Source organism: Drosophila santomea, chromosome 2R (assembly GCF_016746245.2).
Source record: "Drosophila santomea strain STO CAGO 1482 chromosome 2R, Prin_Dsan_1.1, whole genome shotgun sequence".
Lineage (NCBI taxonomy): Eukaryota > Metazoa > Arthropoda > Insecta > Diptera > Drosophilidae > Drosophila > Drosophila santomea.
Window position 1 is genome coordinate 8,861,120 of NC_053017.2, and position 23,517 is coordinate 8,884,636.

At 43.7% G+C, this 23,517-nt stretch overlaps 2 protein-coding genes across 2 annotated transcripts in view; both read right to left on the bottom strand.

Moving 5' to 3' along the window:
- The window catches only part of LOC120444378, a 120,377-nt gene that overhangs the window by 51,435 nt on the left and 45,425 nt on the right, over positions 1-23,517 (bottom strand). The gene's annotated exons all lie outside the window — the stretch shown is intronic.
- LOC120444377 lies at positions 19,775-23,437 on the bottom strand. The gene is given in 1 exon segment (XM_039623983.2): positions 19,775-23,437. A coding segment is annotated over 1 exon segment (3,519 nt). The 3' UTR covers positions 19,775-19,918.

Here is a 23,517-nt window from a genome sequence, read left to right on the forward strand (position 1 = left end):
ATATTTAAAAGCCTGAAGAATAATTCACCCAAGTGCCAAAGTAATCCAATAATCCAAAACTGCCTGCTCTAAGTGGAAGAAATATAAAAAAGTGTGTAATCCTACAAAACAATATAAATTGCTGGCTTCATCCCACTGCCTGCAAGTTTCTGGGTAAGTAGCTGCAGATTATGTACCAACTTACGCAACGCAGCCGGGAAAGCGGTAGGTCCTTTTCGTCCTTGCCAGTACCAATCGTCCTGCCTCCGTGGGCGTGGTCGTGTGTGGACAAATCGAGTTTCGCCACCAATATTCAATTTTATAAATTGAAGCAAAGTGAAAGCGAAAAAAGCAATGCGGAAAAGAAATTGAGTTCGTGCCAGCAAAATGTATTAAACCTACGTTTGCGAAAAGTGAGTTTTCCACACGAGCTTGACGGAAGGTTGATTCAAACGATAACATTTTGGATTACATCATCGTGAGCTTGAGATTGCGTAGTCCTGCATTTAAGGATATCTCTTAAGATGAGTTCTGCCCCTTTATAAAACGCATCTGTTTGCTAAAGTGGGCGTACAACTAATGCAAGGACAATAAATTAGCAAAATGGGTTGGCAATAAATCGCCGAAATTTGCATTCACAGAACCATTGCAATTTCCATTGACAAAGGCAACGAGTCTTCTCCTCAATTTCCCTTCAACGAATTGGACATAACTTACTTTGCATCCCCAACTGATATAAATCCACTGGCAGCGCTATTTTTCGGGATTAAGCACACATTTTTTGCAGTCGTAGTCAACAAGCTGAAGCCAATATTAATGAATTGACCACTTAACAAGATTCACTTCCCGAAAGAACTGAAAATTGAATCGATATCATCTGCTGTTGGCTTACAGTTGGCTTACAACTGATTACACACTGACTCGCACAAGTTTATGTTCAAGTGTCCGTTCACCCACTCGTGTGCCACGTATATATAGATATAGATACGTGTGTATACATACACCTTTATTCATATATAAATTCTCCTACTTTGGGAAGGACAAAGTTTTTACTTCACACCCAAGCGAGATTCCAGATTCGAGAGCAGAGAGCTGAGAACCGAGAAGCACTTTGAGCGCCCATAAATCCCTCGATGGCTGTGAAAAAGAACAACAACCAGCACAACTAAACTATGGCGAAAGTTTGCAGTTCAAATCAGTAAAAAGTCAACTTTAGCATCCGAAGAAGCCGAAGAAGGAGCGGGATGCCAGAAAGCCATGGCCCAAACGCGTTTGCCATATGGCAGGCGAAGCCAAGTGGGAAAATCAACGAAAACAACGAGGCAATCGCACTGCCACTGCCACTGGCACACAATCACACATGTCCACATGGCGATGACAGTGGGAAAAGCGCAGCGATGACAAGGACAACAAGGACGATGTCCGCCATCTTGTTTTGCCCAGTTTTGCCTTTGTGTTGGCCATTGCCTGTCAATTGGCAGGCGGCGTTGAATGCATTTCCGGTTCCGCTGCACTTTGTTTTGCTCCTCCTTTTTGGTAGTATACAAATGACGTTGAATAAGCATGCTTTGCACAGACTCAAGTTGCAGGAATATAAATCTGATTTAGAATTAATATGCAAGCCTTGAATTCCCCTCAAAGAAATTCCAAAAATTTAACCTCAACGCAAGGTTGACTGGTTGGGCGTAAATATTTCCTGGATATGTTGTGCGAATACAAATAAATGTATTTATTTTATTTAATGAAATGAGATACCTCTGCGGGAGTATATGTGAAAGAAAGGAATATCATATTATCGGCAAAGGAAAAGGTGAAAGCTTGTTAATTGCAGGAAATATTATCCAAGTGGCTGGCTGGCACGCTGCCTTTATTTGCATTGCATGTGGCAGGTGGGGCACTTTCCTAGTGGCAGTGGCACCACTCACACACCCACACACCCACACAACCATGCAAACATACATCCGGCCGGGAAATCCGATTTCCATGGGAAAACGTGGCTGCTCAACGGCGGTCAGCGTTTGCCTTGGTGCGCCCAACTTTCCAACTTGTGCCAATCAAACAAGTTCAATAACGGTAATTAACAGTAGAACGCAAATGCAGTTGCACTTGCTACTGCAATACGGCAATACTGCAAAACGGCAATACCAGTGGCAAAAAGGCGTTGGGTGGGTGGGTGCACTGCCTGCAATTTGCGAAAAGTTCAAAGCTATTAGCATGTCGATGCCTCAACCTGAGCGGATGTCCATGTCGTCGCACCGACTGCCGTTTTCCAGCGACAGAAGTTTTCCCATCCTCATTCTCATCCCCTACCACTTCCACTTCCCCATCTCCTGTCTTTTGCCGGCCTAATGGTGGAACTGCCCGCCATCAGTTAAAGGTTATTAGCCATGCCACTGGAATGGGATAACCCGGCTGGCTGTTGTGGGGCGGAAAACGGCGACAGGCAGTCAGTTTTGCCATTTGGCCCAGCACGCCGGCATTGTCCCACTGTAAATGGTCCACTAGGCATGCCAGTTTTGATTGAACCTGATGGACCCGCTAACTCTCTAATCAGATTTAATTGTGAATGATGCATAGGGCCACTCACAGCAAATCGGTATTAATGAAAGGGGTTTGTAGCGGTTGAAGTTGGCTCGAAAGAGCCGCAAAAGCCCATCAAATGTACTGGTACTTAAAGAGCTCAGGTTTGTTTCATTTATGTATTCTAGCTCATAGAGAAATACCAAAGGAGCTAAGCTTAAAACATATTTCACCAAATATTAAAATATTTTAATTCTTCTGCCCGGCAAAAGCAAATCCCTACGTAAGTTGCACCCAAAGTAGTAAATAGTGAGTACTTTAAGCTTTAAATACGAATCAGCCGCAGAGCTCATCCATCTCGTACTCACATAATGCACTTACCCAGGCCTTTGCCCATGTTTGGCCTAATAAACAGATAGTTGGCAATTGGCTGCTACTGCCTGCTGTTGCCAATGTGCCAGCGGATCTATCAATTTGTAGCATTTTCAGGCTCCCACACCCACGAACGGCATCCGTATTCACTTACGAGTGTGGCGATGCAAAGGGAGACCGTGAATCCGGCAACCTGATGGAAGGAATCGTGCCGAGGAAATGGGTGAAAAGTGGAGCACATCGCCATGGATCCCTGCCCTTTTTTTCCTCCTCCTTTGAGGCTCCAGCTCCATCTCCAGCTCCGGCTCCGGCAGCCACTTTGGCCACAGAACTTGAACATGAGTGCAATCAAATGTATTACATTTTGTGCAACTTAAGCGTTGGCTGAAGTGCCGAAGACGGCTGGCGAAGAGAGTGCGGACAGGGGATATAGCCCATACATATATATATATATTTATACATGTATGTGCAACACTATATAGGGGAAAAGAGGGTAGGTAGGCAGGGATATATCCGCCTTTGGGTGCAATGATTTCCTGAAAAACTTGAGTCAAGGCTGAGTCGGGATGAAAAACTAAGCAGATGAGGTGGGCGGAGTGGGGCACATACAGTGGTGCCGTAAAGTATGCAACATGCGCCATAAAAATGGGCCAAACAAGGAAATTGCTCGAAATGCATTTTGTGGCTTATGAGCCGTGAAGGGGATGAAGGGGTTGAAGGGGTTGAAGGGGAAGCAAAGAGAGGGGGAGGGTAGGGAAAGCGGTGAGCTTGGAAAATCAATTGAGTTTGTTCGACAAATATCCGCTCAAATGGAAATTGACAGGAAAGCCAACGAAAGAAGGATATGCCAGAATGGCCGAGAAAGTGAATGGCAATTAGATGTCATCGCAGTTAAACGATCTTTAACCATGACAAATTCGCAATGTTTGCTCAATTGGCCATAATGCCCTGATTGATGACAAGCTCAAATAGGCAAAGAGGGCGGACATGATATGATTATCCAGCAATTTCCATTGCACTGTTTGCCAACTAATCAATGGAGAGTCGGAAAAGCGCGGCGATGCAACTTCCATTTCCTCCCGTTCCGCTTTTCCTCGGACTCAATCGGCTGTCATTGTCCTTGGCGTTTGTTAAACAACGCAAAAACTTGCTAAATTCTCCGCTCAAACAGTTCGAGCATGAAAAAATTTCCACAGAGACACAAGAAGGAAAAGCCAGTGGGTGGTGGGCGGTGGAAAAACGAGTGGGTGGAAAGGCGACCGGGTGGCTGGCAAAAGTAAAGTAAAGCAAAGAACTTTATACCTAAAAGGGATTTATTTGATGATGACTAACTCGTGCCCTTCACTCTTCACACGGCCACGCCCACTCCCACCCCCTCCGCCCCCCGCCAGACAGTCCCGGCATGACGTAGCACTTTTACAAATGAAGTTTTATAACTTTGCCTCCGTCTGATTTGTCAAAGAGCGAAAGAGACACGGCGCCCAAAAGTGAAATGCGACAAAATGGAATGAAATTAAATGCATTTTGAAAAATGATAAAGTTCTGCCCAACAAGGAAACGGGTTTCCTTTGGTCGTCCCTTCCATTTAAGCGAGGTCCCACAAATCAGTGGAAACAGAGCCATTCAATTTACTCACAGATTCCATCCACATTGGCAAAAGGGTTGAACTTACCTGCAAAAATAGAAGGGGGAAATAACAGTTAGAAATATCAAAAAGGTTAAGTGTAACTCATACGTTTAGTTAACATTTAATTCTGACAAATAATCTATAAGTTTTATTTTAATAAGCTCATTATCCGATTTCAATGATAATTGTTGGCAATTCGGTGGAGAAATAACCCATCTAATGTTGCCTATTTGAAACCGCAATTAAGTTAAGCGCAGCAGAATTAATTTGCCAAATAGCAGACGATTATGCATATATATTTTTGTAATGCCTCTCGCATTCCTTTGGCCAAAACGAATGTAAAAACCTCGGCCCAGAGACAGATAATGATTAAAACTAACGCTGACATCGTTGTCCACAAGCTGTTGTAGCCACACAAAAGCGCAGGGAAAAAGGAAAAAACTAATTTGACAAAAGTTTTCGACCATCGCAGTCGAGGATGCCAACTGTCGAATCCTGAGCATGTGTGTGTTCGTATCCATGTGTGTGTGTGTGTCCTGTCTCCTGGACGAAAACTGCAGCAGCAGTACAAACATTTGCTTTTGGCCGCCAGCTTCGACTATTCCACAAAAGCGCATAATAATTTTCCCAGGATATGAAAAAACTTTGAGTTGGCTCTTCCGTTTCCCCCTGCAACCTGCATGTGTGTGAGTGTGAGTGCGAATGTCCTGCGGCATGCCATTTGAATGCCACACTTCTCCCCATGCCGCCCGTCCACTGCCCATTTTCCTCATTTCACCCCGCTGTTGTTATAGTAATTGGACAAGTCACTGGCTAAAGTGGCGTCGGCAGCCAACTTGCCACCAACAATTTTTGCAGTCAGGACGACACCACTTTTATTAACAAATGCCAGCACGGCACGCTGTAATTTGCTAATTGTCACTGTTGCCTTCTCGCATTTGGCGCATTCGCCGGTTATTAATTGTTTTTATAATTAAAAACCTTGTTGTCCGAAATTACAATTTTGCGAGGTACGCAGAGATAAAGCATGGCGCCAAATGCTCAGCAGGAAATGAACAATTATTGCGAAGAAACAGACGCACTGGAATGCTGGTATCAAACTTAAATCATATTTTTCCAAGGCAATGTTCTTTTGTAAGGAGCTACTATACTGCTAATCTATATTTGATAATAAATTTTGTACTGGTTAGCTGATGCAGCTAACTTCTTAATTTATGACTAGCTATCTGCAGCTGTAAGCCCCAAGTTATAATTTCGACAGCTCACAATTTTTCTACCAGTCCAGCAGCTCCATCAGTTGGCATTTGTGCTGTTCAGTTGGCAGCACGATAATTCCTCGGCTTTATGTCGTAAAGTATCTTTTCGGGGTATCTAGTCGCAGCTAGGTGCCCCGCTGGGATAACCTTATCCTTTTTTAGCTTGGCGTAATGGGAGCAGACTCGCCATAGAGATTTCCCAGTCACGTAGATGGAGATGATGCCACCCACCTGCCCACAGGAGCTCTTGGCCAGGTCAATAGAGAGAGCTAAGAGTGGATGGCAAGTGGGTGGAGTGGGCTGGAGTGGGCTGGAGTGGGCTGGAGTGGGCTGAAGTGGGCGCATAACTCACGCTTTTCAGCGCCAGAGTGCACTCAGCATTTCCCAGCCCGCGTCTTTGCTGCTCTTCTCCGCATCCCCAAGTCGTGGTTAAGCCAATAATAAATTTCTGCAACAATTTCGTGCCAAAGCTGCAGTTTGTCAGCATTAGCTGGCCCGAAGCTCCCACTTCCCACTGCCAGCCAGGGAACTTCCCTGATCGATATGGGATACTCATGCTTTTGTGTGGCCCCAAGGCGACATAAATGTATTTATAATTAACCGAAATTCCGCCTACTCAGTGCCCATTGAAGAAGTTGAAATGGAGGCGTTTTGGCAGGGAGGGCAACAACTAAAAGTTGCGAGATTACAACTTTCCCTACTGCTCTTCTTTCTGGCATGTGTGTGGTATGACAAAAGTTTCTGGTAGTCAAATCTTGGCATGTTAAGTTGTAGCTAACTTTTTGTAAACTCTACGAAATCTTTGACGCAAAGGGCGGGGATTCCCTCATCACTCTGCGATTGTGTGTGTTTGCACAACTCTTTGCCACTGTGTGTATTGCATTTAATTAATGCAATCAGACCCGAAATGCAGACATAAGAAATACGATGGAAATTTTACTTTGCAAACTGCGGGCACTGCTTTAATTTGTTAAGGTATCGGTTAACTTTTTAAGAACTTTAGCTATGTTCTTTACACTACATCACAAGGCATTTGAATGTATGTTATGGAATCAACAAAAGTTTAAAGACACTTTATAGAGGGACACGTCATATATAAAGCCCAATAACTTGAAGGTTTTCTGCATTCCCCTTAACATTTCCCTGTCGTATTGTAATTCTTGCATATATTTCTTCACTGATTTTAATCAAAGAACAAGTTGATTCCACTCGAAAACAAAGAAAATATGTTTTGCGAAGGCTTAAAGGTCACCACAGCTCAAAATCGAAGTGGCCCACATACCTACATATATATGTATAAATAAGAATGTAAGTACGCACTGTTTGTCTTGACTCGGAATAAATACCATTTCGACATCGCCTGCCCACATCGAATTATCATAATACTGATACTGGTAGAAACAGCGGAGTATATCCGCTCACTCGGAAGGAGTACGCCCACTTCTGGGCCAGGACACCCGGTCCCATTCTCATCTACATGTAATCGCACATGAACAGACATAATATTTACTGCTCTAATTAATAGTCACGTACACCGCCGGAGTTGGAGATCCTTTGGGTTTGCGTTTGGTGGCATTGCCGCCGGATTTAATGAGCTCAAGGAAGGGGCTTTATGAGGACAAATGTTGGTCGTTTGCCACTTGAAGTGGCTGGTCAGCTCGAGGATTATGCTTTGATTTAATTTGATTGGCGGGTATTTGGCAATGGATATATGTATGTACTTGGCCATGCCCAAAAACACCGAGTTTATTATCTTTCCTGGATGGCTTTGTCGGACTGACCGAACCCTTCGCGCTGTGCTCTATTATCTTTGCCGGCCGCCAACGAACCGAAAACACCAAAACAACGTGACTGCTGCATCCTATTCCAATGCCCCTCCCTCGTTGGCCCAAATCCCACTATGGAATTTGGAAATTCCTGTCTGGACGGGATTTCCTACCCGAGCCGCGCGGCGCATAAATGCATCCCACTGGCGACCATCCGCCCGATTATGCATGTGCTCCCTTTTTCATATTGATGATGTGCCCAGCACAGGCACAGTGCTGCCCAGAATAGCCCTCAAAATAAATCCCCGAAAAATAGTTTTCGGTCTGGCAGGACAACTCAGTTGCATAGTTTTGCCTTTGCTTGGCAACCGAAGCGGTTTCGGACTTTTCGGTTCGAATCTGAGTTGGAGTTTGTTTACCCAGGCAAATTTTTTCTTGCCAGCCAGCGAGCATGCCATTTTGCCAATTGACTGCACCCATCTCCCGTGGCCAATACCCAGTGTCCAGCATCCAGTGTCCAGCTTCCAGTGACCACACACACACACAGTGGGTGAGAGGAAATCCTGGCGAGCCTTGCACTGAGCCGCCAGCGATTGCCATTTCGGTTCTAATCAATTTTTTTGATTGCCAAATGCAAAGTTGGCCGGCCGGTGAAGACTTACGCAACTTGACTGGATAGCCACAATACGAAAATCCGGCGAAAAAATGGTGGAAAACAAGGCTGCCACAACAGGAAGATAGGTTTGCTGGTAGATGGTAGTTGGTAGGTGGTATATGAAATTGAATCGGAAAGATGAATTCGGCCAGATGATGTGAGCCTTTCAATTGACTCGCCTGTGAAGAAGAATGGCGGATAAAATATATTTATTCGGCTCCGGGCTATTTAAACGCACTTTGATTTAATTAACAGCCACGTTTGCCCCTCCCCCCACCTCTTCGATCTGATTTAATTCACGATATTCCACTTTATTTGTTTACACTCTTAATTTGCTACACATTTTTGCTAATTTTCTTTGTTTGCTTTGGCCAGCTCAGCCTCATTTTAAATGCCAATGTTTTCTTGTGCGCTGTGTGTTTAATTGCAACTCATTAAGCATATTAATTAAATTGCCACATTTATGCAATAAAGCTGCGGCTACTCGCCAGTGGAGCGAGCAGAGCGAAAACCGAAAAAAAATGGATAAATATAAATGTGCACAAAAAGAGGTTGTCATATATTTCAATTCCGGGGAAAAAATGGTGCGCACACACAACGGCAGCAAATTAACATGGAACAACAAAGCTGGTCGAAAAAAAGTTGAACAAATTTATTATTTGCATATTGCAAAACCATAAAGCAACTTTTGTGCCTAAATGCAAAGTGTCGACTACAATATACCTCATTTTCAGCTGATTTAACAAATCTGAATTAGGTATATGTACATCGTTTGATTGGTCATTTTACCATAACATTTTAGTTTCTGACTGGCAGTTTCTGCAACTCTATTTCAGTATTTAAATAGTTGGCCAACTGTCATTAGCACTCACCTTCTAAACAGGATTTTCGTAATGGGATTTACTTCTGATGCATGGGGTTATTGTTAATACCATTGGGTTGATTTTCATTAAGTAATGCGCCCAAAATTGCTGGCCTATTAAAAATCACCTGACCACAATTAAATAAAAGGCAAAGCAGGGAGAGCAAATGAAACAGTAAAAATTAAATTAAAAACCAGAAATGGAATTTAATTAGTTTGCACAGGGCATAATGAGGATTTATGCGAGCATATATACTTTGGCATTTATGAGTGCAGATTTATTAATCGCAGGACACATGTAAAATCCAGGATATGGGACACGTGTTCTGGCACTTTCAATTCTTTTGCCAGCACTCAGCATTCAGCATTCGACGAGTGCACACATGCAATTAGAAAGCTGTCAAAGCCAACAAATGGAAGCATCCTGCAACCATGCAAACCCAATCGCCTTGTCATGCAAATTGCAGCCGCCCAACTTGTCAGCCCGTTGACATTGAAAAGTTGACTATGTGGGCGGTTAGGTGGGTGAAATTACCTTTATTAGCGCCGTTCTGGGTGGCAAAAGCTGGAGGATGTGCCACGTGTTGCTTACGCAATGCACGGGGGATGCTCGAATGGGGGTGTCCTTTGCCGGCGCTACAAAGAGATACAAATACTCTGTGCACTCGGGATTAGGGTTAGGGGAAAGGGAAAGGGGACAGAGTCCTTTGGCATTAAGCATTTAATTGAGTTGCACAGCCGCCGTGAAACGCCAGCACATTTAATGTGAGGGATTTTCCGGGATTAGAGCGCAGATTTCATTTTCTGGGCCGTTTTCCAAATTTAGCGCTGCAGGGATGTCGCTCTGGCTTAAATAGACTGCGTTCATGGCTGTTCGGGCCGTAATAATCGAGTTAGGAATGCTTTGGGGCTGAAATGCAAGTGCCTGGTTAAATTAACGAATATTTAAAACTGTAACTCAAACCGCTTCAATTTGCCAGTGCAAATACACGTTTCAACCGTTGTCAGTGAGCTGCAATGCAGCCTTAAAAAATATTACAATTTTCTATAAATATCTCTGTCTGGGCGCAGTGCTGTGTGCACTGCCTTGCCAGCGAAATTTATAGCTTATTTATATAACAATAAAAGCAGCGAACAATCACTGGCATAACAACACGGCAGACACAACATGAAAATGTCGCCACACGACGAATGTCGCACCCGCGGAAAAAGGGGGGAAAATGCTGCATAAGTGGGGGAAAGTCGTATAAAATATTATGCATATGCATATGCATATGCATATGCATATGCATTCCCTTTCGGTGTGAGCCCACAAATTAAACAAGACGCAGTGCTGGGCGCCCAACGTAGTCTTTGTCTGGCTACGACCCCCCGGCCCTCAGCCACTCGCAGTTTCTCTCAGTGTGGGGGCGTGTCTGGCGCCGCCTCCACCTGCTGTTGTGGTGTCCAGCATTAAAAAACGGCCGACAGCTTGCAAAAACCAAAGGCAATGGGTCTGCCAATGCAGTGATTTTTTATTTATGGCTGGAAAATGGTCGAAGAGCGTTCATTGACTTCCTCATCGATCGCCAAAAGTTGAGAACTCAATAACTTTAACTTTAATAAATAAAACTCGCTTCAAGACGGTGTCTATATACTATTTTTACATAGTTTATTAACACTACTAGAGACTGAAATCGACTGATTTGCAGTTGGAAATTGAAAGATGATTAAGTTATATTCCGACCGAAAAATCGCATTCGAGTGAATGGCCACTAACAAGGTTGTTTGCTGGCAAAACAGCGAAACAATACAAAGAATAGAAAATTCCATCCGCTTCCGCGGTAATAATATTTTATTGCCAACTGCCTGTTGACATGGCAAACAGCTAAAAAATGGAAATTTGATGATTTATACATGGCGTTCTAAATTCCGTGGAACGCTTTAATGGGTGGCATGCCACTGCACTGGTGGTGTTTGCAGACACTGCTTCTGCTGATTTCACAACTTTTTGTGGTTCTCGGCAGCTTTGAGTCTGCTTTTGCTTTTGTCACATTTATTGCGCTGGCATTGTTGGCATTTTGCAAATTAAACGGATTTCCGCCAAAGGCCATTTCCGCCCGACCCTGGCAAAGGCATTTCAAAGCGATTGCACTTTTCACCACCGCCGCCGCCTCGATTCGTTCGATTCGTTCGATTTCGTTAGACTTTGTTCGATTTCGTTCGATTCCCATTGTCGATTTTGTTGTCCGCTATTTTTTGTTTAGTGTCCGTTTTTTAGTGCTCTGACAAATGGTTTACTTCGTTTTTGCGCCATCGCTGTGCTTTTTGTTTTATGTTAATAAAGGCAGACAATAAATAAATGGCAAGTGCACGTCTGAAGTTGTACTATAGTAATAGTTGCTGTTATGACTTTTTTTCGATTGTGCTTTTGTTTAAACATAAACTTTTTGCAATTCAGCACTGCGCACTTATTCAAAACTCGATTACACGACTTGAATGTGATTATTGTTTCTGATTGGACACTGGCTGGTGGCTGGTCACGTTTTAATTTGTGTTGCTTGTTTATTAGGCACATTAGACGCAAATGAACTGGAAATGGCAATTAGCTGTCAGGAATTGATTTGCAGATTTGCAGATGTGTCAGCGAAAAAAATGAACCAAATTGAAGTGGAATAAAATGTCAAATAATGGAATTTGGAATAAATTTGATTACCACAAATTATGTATAAATTCCAACATTCCAACATTCAGGGAAAGAATTCCTGTACAGGAATGAGAAACAGACTTATATATTCGCCAGAATCACTCACTTAATATTCCAGCAATCGAATGGCAGAAACAAATTTAAATATCCCCGGACAGCTTAACAAACTTTTTGTCTGACCTTCGGGAAAGGGAAACACCCAGCACCTGGCGACCATCCTCATTAACATATTGAATTTTAATATCATGTCGGTCGAATCCTGTATTCTGAATGGTGAAGCCTGGATCCACAATCCTGGAGCCTGAGAAACCACAGAAAACATCCCTCGAACGAGCCGCAAAATTCTAAACTACTTTCGTTTGGCATTTGCATTCCATGCTCAAAAGCCAAAAGAAATTACTGCGGCAAAGCCCAAACGGAAGGAAAACCTGGGGAGGAATCGTCGGGGAAATGGAAAATTCAGGGGAGGATCCATCTGCATATTTTTGTGCCGAGCTGCGCGAAGCATGATTAAATGGCCGCCAACGCTCTCAATAATGACGTCAAAAGTATTTGCATTCAAATTGCGATGAAAAGTTCGGGGCAAAAAAAATTCTGAAATGTACTGATGAATTTCTGATTTCGGCCGGCGAAATTGATTTTTAACGAGGCATGTTTAAATGATTTATGAACAGCCCCAAAAAAGTGATACGTTTATTATAAATGCAGCCAGACAATCAGGACTTTGAAGTTCATTACGCGGGGCACCGAGTTCAACAATAATTTAATTTATTCGCAAAGCCAGAGACTACAGCGAATTGTGCCAATAATTTATCGATATTTGGCAGAGCCACGCCCCAACCGCCTGCCAACATAAATCTTGGAGAAACTCCACATAAATTCCGGTCGACAAGTGTCCAGTTAAACAGGCCACAAGGAAAACCGCGAGTGGGTGTTTCCCGGTTAGCCAACGCCATCCTCCACTCACACTTAGCGAAATGCTCACCAAATAGTAAAATATAGTACATCAAAGTAAGGAACAAAGTTCTTCCTATTCGTTCTAGCCTTATTTGTTATTCGTATTTCTGTATAAATATTCCGAAATGTCTATTTTTGAAGGTACAATTTGCTCTGCCCTTGCTAACTGCATGTAGAATTACTTGAGTATCCTACAAATTTGAAATACCATCTAGTTGTTATACACATTTCTGAGTGTAGCCCCAACCGAATGACACACATTTGAAAGCGCCCAAACTTGGCTCCACAATTTGTCACTGGGTCATTTTGCACATTAGAAATGAACTGGAGAATGGAAAAAAGCGAGTTGGGGAGGTGGTGATGGTGGCGATGGTGGCGATGGTTTCCCTTTTTTTCCATTCTGTAAAATAATAAATCATGAGCGCATAACACAGAAGCAGTCGGAAAAGTGGTTGAATGTCTGGCGCCGGAAAAGTTCTGTTTTTCTTCGAATGTCCAAGGACCTGCTGGCGCTTCTTCAGTTCGGTGTTCTTCTGACACAGTTTTCAATTTGTGGCATCGTTTTTTGGCACCCAGCAACGTTCTGAATAATTGCCCCAAAATAGCATAAATCAAAAGTGGCTCTAATTACGGCTGCAAGCCAGGTGATTAATTAGGGCGCAAAGCAGGTGCAACGCAGGGTGCATTTGCCGGGTTAATCATTTCATTTAAATATCATAATTCTCATTTAGCAGCGCACGACAGGCTCTGTGCTCTGTGTTCAGTGTTCAGTATTAAATATCCATTAGGTGACCAGGGGACCTGCAAACCGAACGACTGACCGCCTGACTGACTGACTGACTGACTTACTGGCTGACAGTCGAACATTTGGACTGTCAGGGTCGTAATTATCCCGATTTGGCCTTTGTGTGCCAGTGTGTGTCTTGTGGCCAGAGTTAGCAGTGCGGAAATTGAATTTTAGGTAATTTCGTTGCATGTCATTAGGCGCAATTATGTAATAACAGACTGCAGCCAAGTGTTGATCGATGCACTGTTCCGAACCGAAGAACTTGTCCGAGTGGAGCAACAACCAACCCCCAAGCCCCCACTCCCAAAACCCCATCAAAATTCCCAAATGATAATTAAGCCGGAGTGCAAGTGGGTGGCAATTAGAGGCATGCCTGTGGTCAAGTTCAGTGGTGTTTGCCTTGTCATCTTTTTTGGCGCTCAAGTGCAAGTGCCTGGCTCTCAATAGGCAAAACAATAAATTCTCCATAAATGCCAGCCTTTGTCAGGACCTTTTATATTCAATTTATTATCTCTATCCTCGGTCGTCGGTCGTCTTTCGGTCGGCCGTTCCGAAACAAAATGAAATTAATTCAATAAAGTGTACTTTTCGCCCAACCGAAAAATCACTGACCCATTTTGGAGTGACCTCAAATTAAATTGTTCGAACTTCCTTTGCACATTTCTCAACTTATTAATTTTCCATTAAATGTTACAAGCAATTAAGCCCGAACAAGCAACCAAATCGAGGACCCGGGCAAAATTATCAACACGTTCCGCTTATTAACTGCCAGCAAAATGTGTGCGAGTATTCATACACAATCGCACACAAATAAAGAAAATGCCCGGCTTCTGGATTCTGGACTGGAATCCTTTTCGAAAATCTGTCGCAATTGTTTGAGTTATGTCCCCGGGCGGCGGGACGAGATGAGAAGGGTCTAGCATCAGGGAAAATATTGCCGAAATATATATCCGGGCAGGGCAGGGCACTGAAAATCAAAAACATTTCAGTTCAAATATTTTGCGAGCTCCTGGAGTCTGGTGCGTAAATTTTACGCTTTCCTGCACTTGCCACAGACTTTCGGGCGGAGCAGGGATGTGGGAATGTGTAAGGATTCAGCATGATGCGTCTGATTCTCATTTGTGCTCTTGTATTTGTGCTCTGATTTGGATTTATGCTTGATGATATGCTTTAAAGCGGAAGCCGGCAAAGGGATATAGGAAGTGGATTGAGCCATGTATGTGCTCGCTATATGGCGGCTTAGAATTGGCAGGGTCCTGGATCCTTGGCTCAGGACATTACGCCTCGAAAGTTGCCAGCAGCAGCCAGCAGCCAGCTGAGCCACTTGAAGCAATTTATGAAGCATTTTACTTACTTAGCTGCTGATTTACTCCCGTCTCCTCTACGCCATCCATGCACGTATGTGTATGAGTATGTAGTATCCTGGAAGGACCTTCAGCCCAGCACATGTGTTTGCAATTTTTCTATGAATATGAAATAAGTCCCTCCTTCGCATGTGCGTAAATAAACAAACGGAGCAGCAAAAGCCGAGACACTAGTGCCACTGCCACCGCCGGAATGCCAGCAAGGACTCGCAGCATTCGAGTCCTGCGATCGAGTGTTTACCCAAGGCGTTTCCAGCTCCGAATGAAATACACAAAACGCACACTTTACGACTGCCAGGCTGCTAACGAAATTTAATGTGTGTTTTATGCAAAATGGGATCTTGGAAGCCGGAAGAACAGCGCTGCAAAGCCCCCATAAATCCTCATCCGTTTCCTCAGCGCACAAATAACCATCAAGGTCGGGGCCACGACGAAATTCGATCAATTGCCAGACGACAATGATGCTGTTTCTATACTACACCCGCAAAAATAAAGTACCTTGTCTCTATTATTATTACAAAATAAACATTACATTTATTCACAGCCAAGCCAGCACATCTTAAATGTTGCATACTATTTTAAATAGCCTTCCAAAACCTGGCAAGCTTTGTTTTACTATTTCCCAAAGTGTACTGCAAAGCGAGGGTGCCGGAGAATTAATCATAATTGCTCAAAGCCAAAGGGAGGATGACAGGACTCTCGCTTCGTTAGGGCATCAGCCGCCGTCTGGCCTCGTGTTGCTGTCTACCCGATGATTTGCCAATTTCGTCTGGCGCTCTCTATTTGGCTTGTTTACATAAAAATATTGCCAGGATGAACACGACAAGCGATGACGATGACGATGACGACGACGTCGATGGCTGGGGCTTGAGCAAAACATAATGAGGCAGACAACGGTCCAGACGACGAAAATGGGTAAAAGTCGTGGAGCCAGACTTTCCCGGCTTTGCAGTTTGTGCCGAATGCAAGTGGTGGCGAACACAAAAAAAAAACTGCCAGACAAAGTGGCAAACAGAAGTAAATGCGTGACTTTCACTTTGATGTCGCAACGAGGAGAAAGGTCTCAGCAAGGATTGTATACGAGTACAGCAGGCAAGTGTCGATTTGACCAGAGCTAGTTCTTCATTCCTGCAAAAATCCTGCGCTGTTTGCATAGACGTGCACGTGCCATTTTCCGGGGGTTTTCCCTCTTCTCAGCAGCGGCAAAAGCTGCGAAGTAAGCAATCAGACTGGAGAATTCAAGTGTGACGCGATGTCCGAAAACAAGACATTAAGGGGCTCCATTCAAGGAATATCTCCCCAAAGCGAAAAAACTGAAAAAGGTGTCACCTGACCAAGGCAAACACAAATTCTACAGCCCGCTGCAGGCGAACTCGAGTCAAATGCAGAAACTTGTTGGAAAAGTAGGAAATGCCAGCCAGGTTGCAGGTGACACACCTTGAGGCGCTGCAGGACGAGATACCGAACCCGAGACATGGAAATTTTCGGGACAGTTGGGACAGTCGGAGAGACGGAAGGCGGCTTATCATTCCAAGTGAAATGAGTGCAACGGGCCGCAGGACATGTGAAGGGGGTAATCAAAATCTCAAGCTGATGTCCTGCCACTTGCACTTCGCCGCAGAGCAGACAACTGCAAGATAATGAAGCGTAAACTTAAAAAGAAAAGTGAGCTGGGAAACATAGAAATGTTTGCCCAGACTTTGCGATAAAAGTTGGTCGGGCCAAATTGTGTGTAAATACTTAAAAAGTCGTTAGGATGGCCAAAAGAAGCGGTCAGAGACACTGCAAAATGCTGAAGGATGGGCCGGGAAAGAAAAGCCAGCCAAGTGGAAGGCTTTTAATGAGCAGTTGACGTAATAATCATCATCATTAAAAATGTGCATGCTGCGATTGAGATGATTGATTGGTTTCTGTTTGCTCCTTTCAGCCGCCCATTAAGTGCGCCCCAAAGCGCGCTGCCATAAATTTGCTTAATCAAACTATTTAGCCAGCCGCTGGATGTAGATGTCACGCATCGGAAGTCAAGCTGCTGCAGCTCCATTACGGTTACGGTTACGGGCACAAGGTCTCCCAGATTCCGGACTCAGTGCTCAAAACTCAGGAGTCAGGACTCAGGACTCCGCGGAGCAGGACGCACACTGCGCCGTAACGAGCGCCTCACATGTGTTGCATGCTTTTAGGCGCTGCTCAGACGACACACATAATCCTAATTAATTGCCGGCATCGGCATCAGCATTCAGGCGGCAGGATCCATCCAGAAGCAGCGGCTCCCTCCCAGCCCCCTCCGCTGGGGAATACGCAGCGAATGCATTCTGGCAGGTGCATGTGAGCACTTCGTGCGCGCCATTTACCCACCGAGTGTTTGGGCGGCCATGGGGGTGGTGCACTGAGAGAATGTGCCACCTCATATTTCACACACTTCAAGCTATCATAGTAATTCATATAGTATCATTCCATTCATATACGGTTTGCATATATACACCATTAAAAGTTCGTATTGCGTGCTTCTAAAGTGAGCTATATTTTTTGGCATTTTCCTAAAATCCAAGTAATGCCCTTCCAGTGTAGCTGTCATCTCCTCGAATTCCCGATACCCCTCGTCTCATGCCAGTGCGCCATTATTTCCTTTTGATTTGCTTTGGCTGCAAAAGCCGTGGCGTGTTGAATGGCGTTCTAGCGAGGGGCAAGCAACGCATTTCATGCACTCGGCTGAGCTTTCGAGTTGCTTAACGCGTTTGATGTTTGCCAGGAGCTCTGGCAGCTACATCTCCTCATCCCCCATCCCTATGGTCCTCCGTACATAAAATTTAATGCATCCTGCGAGTGTGACAGCCTGGCGGGCCTACGAATCCCACATAATCCGCAGGAGACATCGCCGGGCGGGAAAGTGCTGTAGCTTTTGAGCCAGCCAAGTGATGTGAAAACACGTTGTCAGCGTACAGCGACTTGTAATTGGGTTTCCCGAACGGAATTTAATTTCTGCATCTTTAAGAGCGCCGGCCGTGTGGATATTTGAAGACCCGGAAAGCTGCAATTGAGCTGCCCGATCATCCCCAAGGGAAACAGAAGGAAGAAAAATGGCAAAAGTTTTCAACTCCGGCTGGGGGGTCATTACACCAGCCACAATAATCGATGCTCAAGTCGAACATCGAAGCCCAGCTCTTGGGCCTGGCTAATTTTCTTGTGTCAAGGGAAAAGGCTTGGGAAACTGGAAAAAGGGACGACTGACTGCTTCTGCCTCTGCTGCTACTCGCCCCAAAGTATGCAACACAATTTTAATTAGTTTGGAAAAGTATTTTAATTTTTGCAATTTGAGTGCGAGAAAAAGAGAAATCTTGCGACCCACGTGCCCTGCGGCTGCCAACCCCAAAATATTTTGAAATTCCTCTCTTTAATGATTATTAACATTATTAGTTGTAATGAGCGTCGTCAGCGCGCTTTTTAAAGTTCGCCATTGAGGCGTGGCAAATGGCAACAGAAATTTGCGTGTTGCCTGCCCCATTCGTAAATCAAAAAAAAATCACCAACTGGCGCGCCAAAAAAGAGCGCGGGCTAAACGCAAAGAAAGTTGAAAAAGTTGCTGAAAAATTTTCGCAATTATTTTTCTGTTTTAATGTAATAGTGAATTCAGCCTTTTTATAATTTTTTGTCGTTCTTTTTTTTTTTTTCTTTTTTTGTTCTTTTCTACGCTTTCAAACAAAAAAGTTTGTTTAAACTATGTGGACTGAAATGGTTTTGCCGGACGGAGTCTAGCGGTTGCGTCGGGCACGCCGGAAAGTATGCTTTGATTTTTAGCCCGTCCATTGCGTGGAATGCAGTGTTCGAATTGTTTGGTCCCTGGTTTTGTGTGGACTTTTCTCGGCCATTTATATACATATATATTTTATTTTTGGATATGCCAAAGTTTTCAAATTAAAGGCTTCGGCTTTGACCGAAAGTTTTGCGGCTGTGGGCGGCTCTTTGCCATGATTAGTGATTGAGTTTGGTTCTTGGACTTACGCAAAGGCAGGCGGGCACTTACCTAGAAAGAGAACAGAAAAACGCCGAAAAGTGTTAATTAAAGTTCGAATAACGAGCAATGTTTTGGGGTACAAATGCAATGAGGTAGGACATTAAAGGATTCAGACTATCAGTTCAATTTGCGGCCCGAATTCCCTGGGCAACTAAGAGTCTGTTTTGTGAGCAACCCGAACTTAATTACACACATCTCATTTGTCGCACACAAAAACCACTCCCCAATAGCTTCGCATGGGACTCGGTCTGGTCGTCTGGGAAATGGAAAGCCCGAAACGACCAGACGAGAGACGAAAGACGAGAGACGACACATGACATATTGCAGAAACCGGAGCAGAGGGATCCGGTGAGCCGTGCCCCCGGCACAGACTTTTGTTTATATGTCATAAAAATTACTCATACGTTAATAATTTAAACGGATGGCTGTTGATGATGGGTCACAGGCGTCTGCAAATTTGCTTTGGCCAGGACTAACTGCGAGTCAATACGAAATGAAAACCAAATAAGCGACGTCCTGACGTCCTGCCCATCCATGTCCCTGATCAAACACAAGGCCATCACCTCAAGCTGGTTTGCTTCGATGCCCGATAAGTTTCGCTATCATGTCGGCAAAATTCATAACCATGTCCATGACAGACATTGAGCATATTATCTGATGTCTGGGGGCTGGTAACTGGTGGCTGGTTTGCTGGTGGCTATGTGCGGTGGGAAATTCATTATTTCATCAATAAAACAACACAGCAATCAATATTGTGAGCTGTCCATTCTGTTTGCTTTGGCCATTCGGCCCAAGCGATACTCCTAGATAAATAGACGACATATGTGTACACTCCATATATTTATTCATGAAGTAATATGAGAAAACGACTATAAAATTTGCATTTCTAGGTCTTGTGGACCTCTCTTATCTATGAATTTCCATTGCGGCGTTTTAAAGTAGTTTTGATTTTATTTACTATTTCATGTTGCTGTTTATTTACACTTTAATTTATAATTGTATTTGTATGTTGGCACCATCACACAGTAGCACCTCATCGGGATCTCTTCGCACTGCCGTTTTTTGTGATTATTTTTTACTGGCGCTCATCTATGGAATTCCTTCTACCAATTTCGGTAAAGGGATACAAAGAGGACGACCCCCTGCAGAGATCGTCCCTTTTGTAGCCGCGTTTGCCGAAAGGGCTAGAGGAAGTTATGCGTTGGAGCCAGTACACACCCAGGTAATCATTGATGGCCAGTGGTTTCAGGACGGGAAGCAATTGGCGGATGAAGAAGTTGGCCTCCAGCACAGGACTCCGCCTTAAAGTTTTGTAGTTCATAGGAGCAAGACCGGGAAATAAAGGCCACAGACGTGGATTGAAAAGCCGCTCCCTGTAATCCCTACAGTGGTCGTCTTCCAATCCTCGTAGTGGTCTTCTCCTGGGTCTTGAAAGCGCAGATCTTAAGAAGGTGCCTAAGCCTAACCCTTCGTGCTTCGAATTTTGTTTGAGTGGAAGTCCCTTGTTTCGCTTCGCCTTGTATTCCTTGTCCCAAAACTTCTTTACAACTCCCCGTTCGCTTTGTTTAAAAAGCCACTTCCTAGCTTCATTCGTTTCCTGCCAGTTTTGAATGTCCTCTTCTACGATTTTTTTTCGTCTTCCAAACGACTCATACCACTTATGGGCTTTCGTTGATATAAACTTATACATATTTCCCTTTCCCGTAAGTCCAACTTTCTTTTTTAGTTTTCTTAATGTGCTGAGATTTTGATCTTTTTCGGTCAAGTTCTCCTTGGACTTTTCATCGGCACATTTCCTTTTAGAATCCTTAAAATCCATTAAATTGTCTCCTTTATTATTATTTTCACACTTCTTCTTTAGCGCGAATTCAGCACATCTCTTTCTTAGGGAAGATTCTTCGTATTGCCTTTGTTTCTCGTCCAACGCGCATCTCTCTTTGAGTTTTTCCCCCGAACATTTGACCTTAAAATCTTGCCCCGCGCACTTTTGCTTTGTTTCTTCTTCTGCACAGAGCTCCCTAAATTCTTCTAATGCACTTTTTTCCTTTAATTCTTGCTCTGCACTCTTTTTCTTAACTTCACGTTCTGTACATTTGGCTCTTAACTCTTCTTCTGCGCATTTTTTCTTTAATTCTTCTTCTGCGCATTTTTTCTTTAAGCTTTCCTCGGCACATTTCTCCTTCAATTCTTCAGCTGCGCATTTTTATTTTAGATCCTCTATTGCACACATCTCTCTTAGCTTCTCTTCAGCACATTTCTCCTTCAATTCTTCTATTGCACACATCTCTCTTAGTTTCTCTTCAGCACATTTCTCCTTTAATTCTTCAATGGCACACTTTTTCTTCAGTTCTTCTTCAGCACATTTTCTTTTTAATTCTTCTGCACACTTATTTTCAGATAATGGATTCTTTTGATCACCCTTACTGCTTGTTTTGCTTTGCTTGTCTTCTGCTAATTTTCTTTGCAATTCTTCTATTACAAGTTTCATTTTTTGCAAAAGGTCTTGCTCGTATTTATCGGACGTTTTACACTCTAGAGACATATTTTTCAATAATTCTTCAAAAACTTTCTTTCTTTCTTGACACTTTTTTTTTAGAGACTTAATGGCGCAGTCTTCTTTCTGATCGTGCTCTTTAGAATTTGGCTCAAGATTTTCGTTAGCATTTATTTTTTCTAGCTTAGCCTTCGTTTTGTAGAATTCCTCTTCAATACTTTGGTTAGGGCCTTCTTTAATGCATTGGTTCTTTAGAGACCGCCCTTCGATCACCTCCTTAATGTGTGTGCACTCCTTAATAATAATATTTACTTTCTCTAATACGCTTTTTTGCGTGTTTCCCAACATTGACGACTTCGAACACCTGCAATCATCCTTTTGCTGACTCTCACAACACTGCGTGTAATGCCTCCAGAAATTTGCAACTAAGTGATGAACTTTGTCCTTATCGTCGACATGTCCATTGCTGATTGTACTACCTTCCGAATCCTGTTGCGTTCTTTTCTCCACCAGGAACATACACCTAGCCATTAGCTCTGCTACTCGAAATTTCAGCTTGTCTTTATCTTCTAACATGGCAAAAACCTCTGAGACGTCGTTTTCTTTCCCAGCCTTTGCGCTTTCTTTGTGAGAATCTTTTTCTGGGAAACTGCCAAGATTTTCATGAATCTGGCGACCCCATTGACTTGATTGTGATCCGTTTTCCAAGTTTGCAACATACGAACGTGGATAAGGCACTTTGAAAATACATTCCGTGGTATTTGGTGGTTTCTTTCCAGCTTTGCATTCTTTCTTTTCCGAACTATTATCCGAGTGTGACGACGGACGTTTGAGAGTTTTGCTTTTAAAAATGTCATGGAAGCCCATTAGTTTTTGACTACCCGGGTCGATCATTTTGAGTCCTGACCCGTTTTTCTGAACTCCGGAATTATTTGAACCTGATTCCATGATATTTTCGTTCACCCTCTTAAAATCCAATTTCTGTTCTGCAGAAGATAAAGGCACCTGTAGTTCATTGCATTTTTCGCTTATATATCTGTTTTTAATTTGACTCACACTTTGTTGGTCAATACATGGAAGGCGATTCTTAGTTTCCTTCTTGGCTTTGCTAATGAGCTTCTCCTCACGTGCCTTTATTACTTCCCATGAATGTGGGAGTATTGACTTGTCCTGTGAAGATATTTCTTTGCCTTTTGCCCTTTCAGCACTTCTGGATTTTGTTTTTAACGGAACAAGTACATCTTTACCCAACGTATTCACATCTTGCTTCTGTGGATTGAAGTCTTCAAGGAGAGTCCAATCTATAGAATCGTCTTTATATTTGGCTATTGGAACTCGTGGCTTTGCCTTCAGCTGCCTTTGCATAATTCTCCTTTTAGATTTATAGTGATAATGCTTTATTAGGTCCTTGTTCCCCGAGTGATACCTCAGAAGATCGGCATCCTTTCCCTCCTGCAATTGTTGCCTTACTTTTCTACCCTTTGCCATGAGCGTGGAAACAAAATTCCTGAATGTTCGTTTGGGTTCCTGAAACTCGAGGTATGCCTTCTTGTCATCATAATATGAACTGTAGGAGGGACTCGTCGGGTATTTTTTCTTGGGAGACCTCTTCATATGGATAATCCTTTCGTTTTTTCTAAATCCCTTGTCTAGTCCGTCAACTCCCTCGTTCATCAGTTCCCTCAGGCGATTGCTGACTTTGCTATTGGATCTTTCCTTGAAATACCGAGCTCGTTGGCTGACGTCTGGGCGAGATTCCCTTCTGCCCCTGCCCGATTCCTTGTGGTAGAGGCGTCCTTTCTGACTGATAAAAAGACAGTTACCAGGCTGTCTGTGTCCACAGACTTTGAGGCTGTGAACTTCACCCACAATGCGGACCTTCTGCGGAACCTGTCTTATCGATGATGAAGAGGCCGGTTCGCTGAGATCGTTGGTGAGAATGTCGTAGGACATCGAATGATCCTGGAAGATGGTAGGCGATTGCTGCTGACCAAATGGAGATCCATTGCTCTGGACCAGTGGCCAAGGTTGGATGAACGGACTGGGTTGATGACAGACCCACAGTCGTTTAAGCGGCAAGTTTATAAACCTGCGAAACATTCCAAGGACCACGGTTGCTGCAGAAGAGTCCTTCTGGGTGCTGCGATTGCCAATGAATTTTGGATGTTTGATGAAAAAAA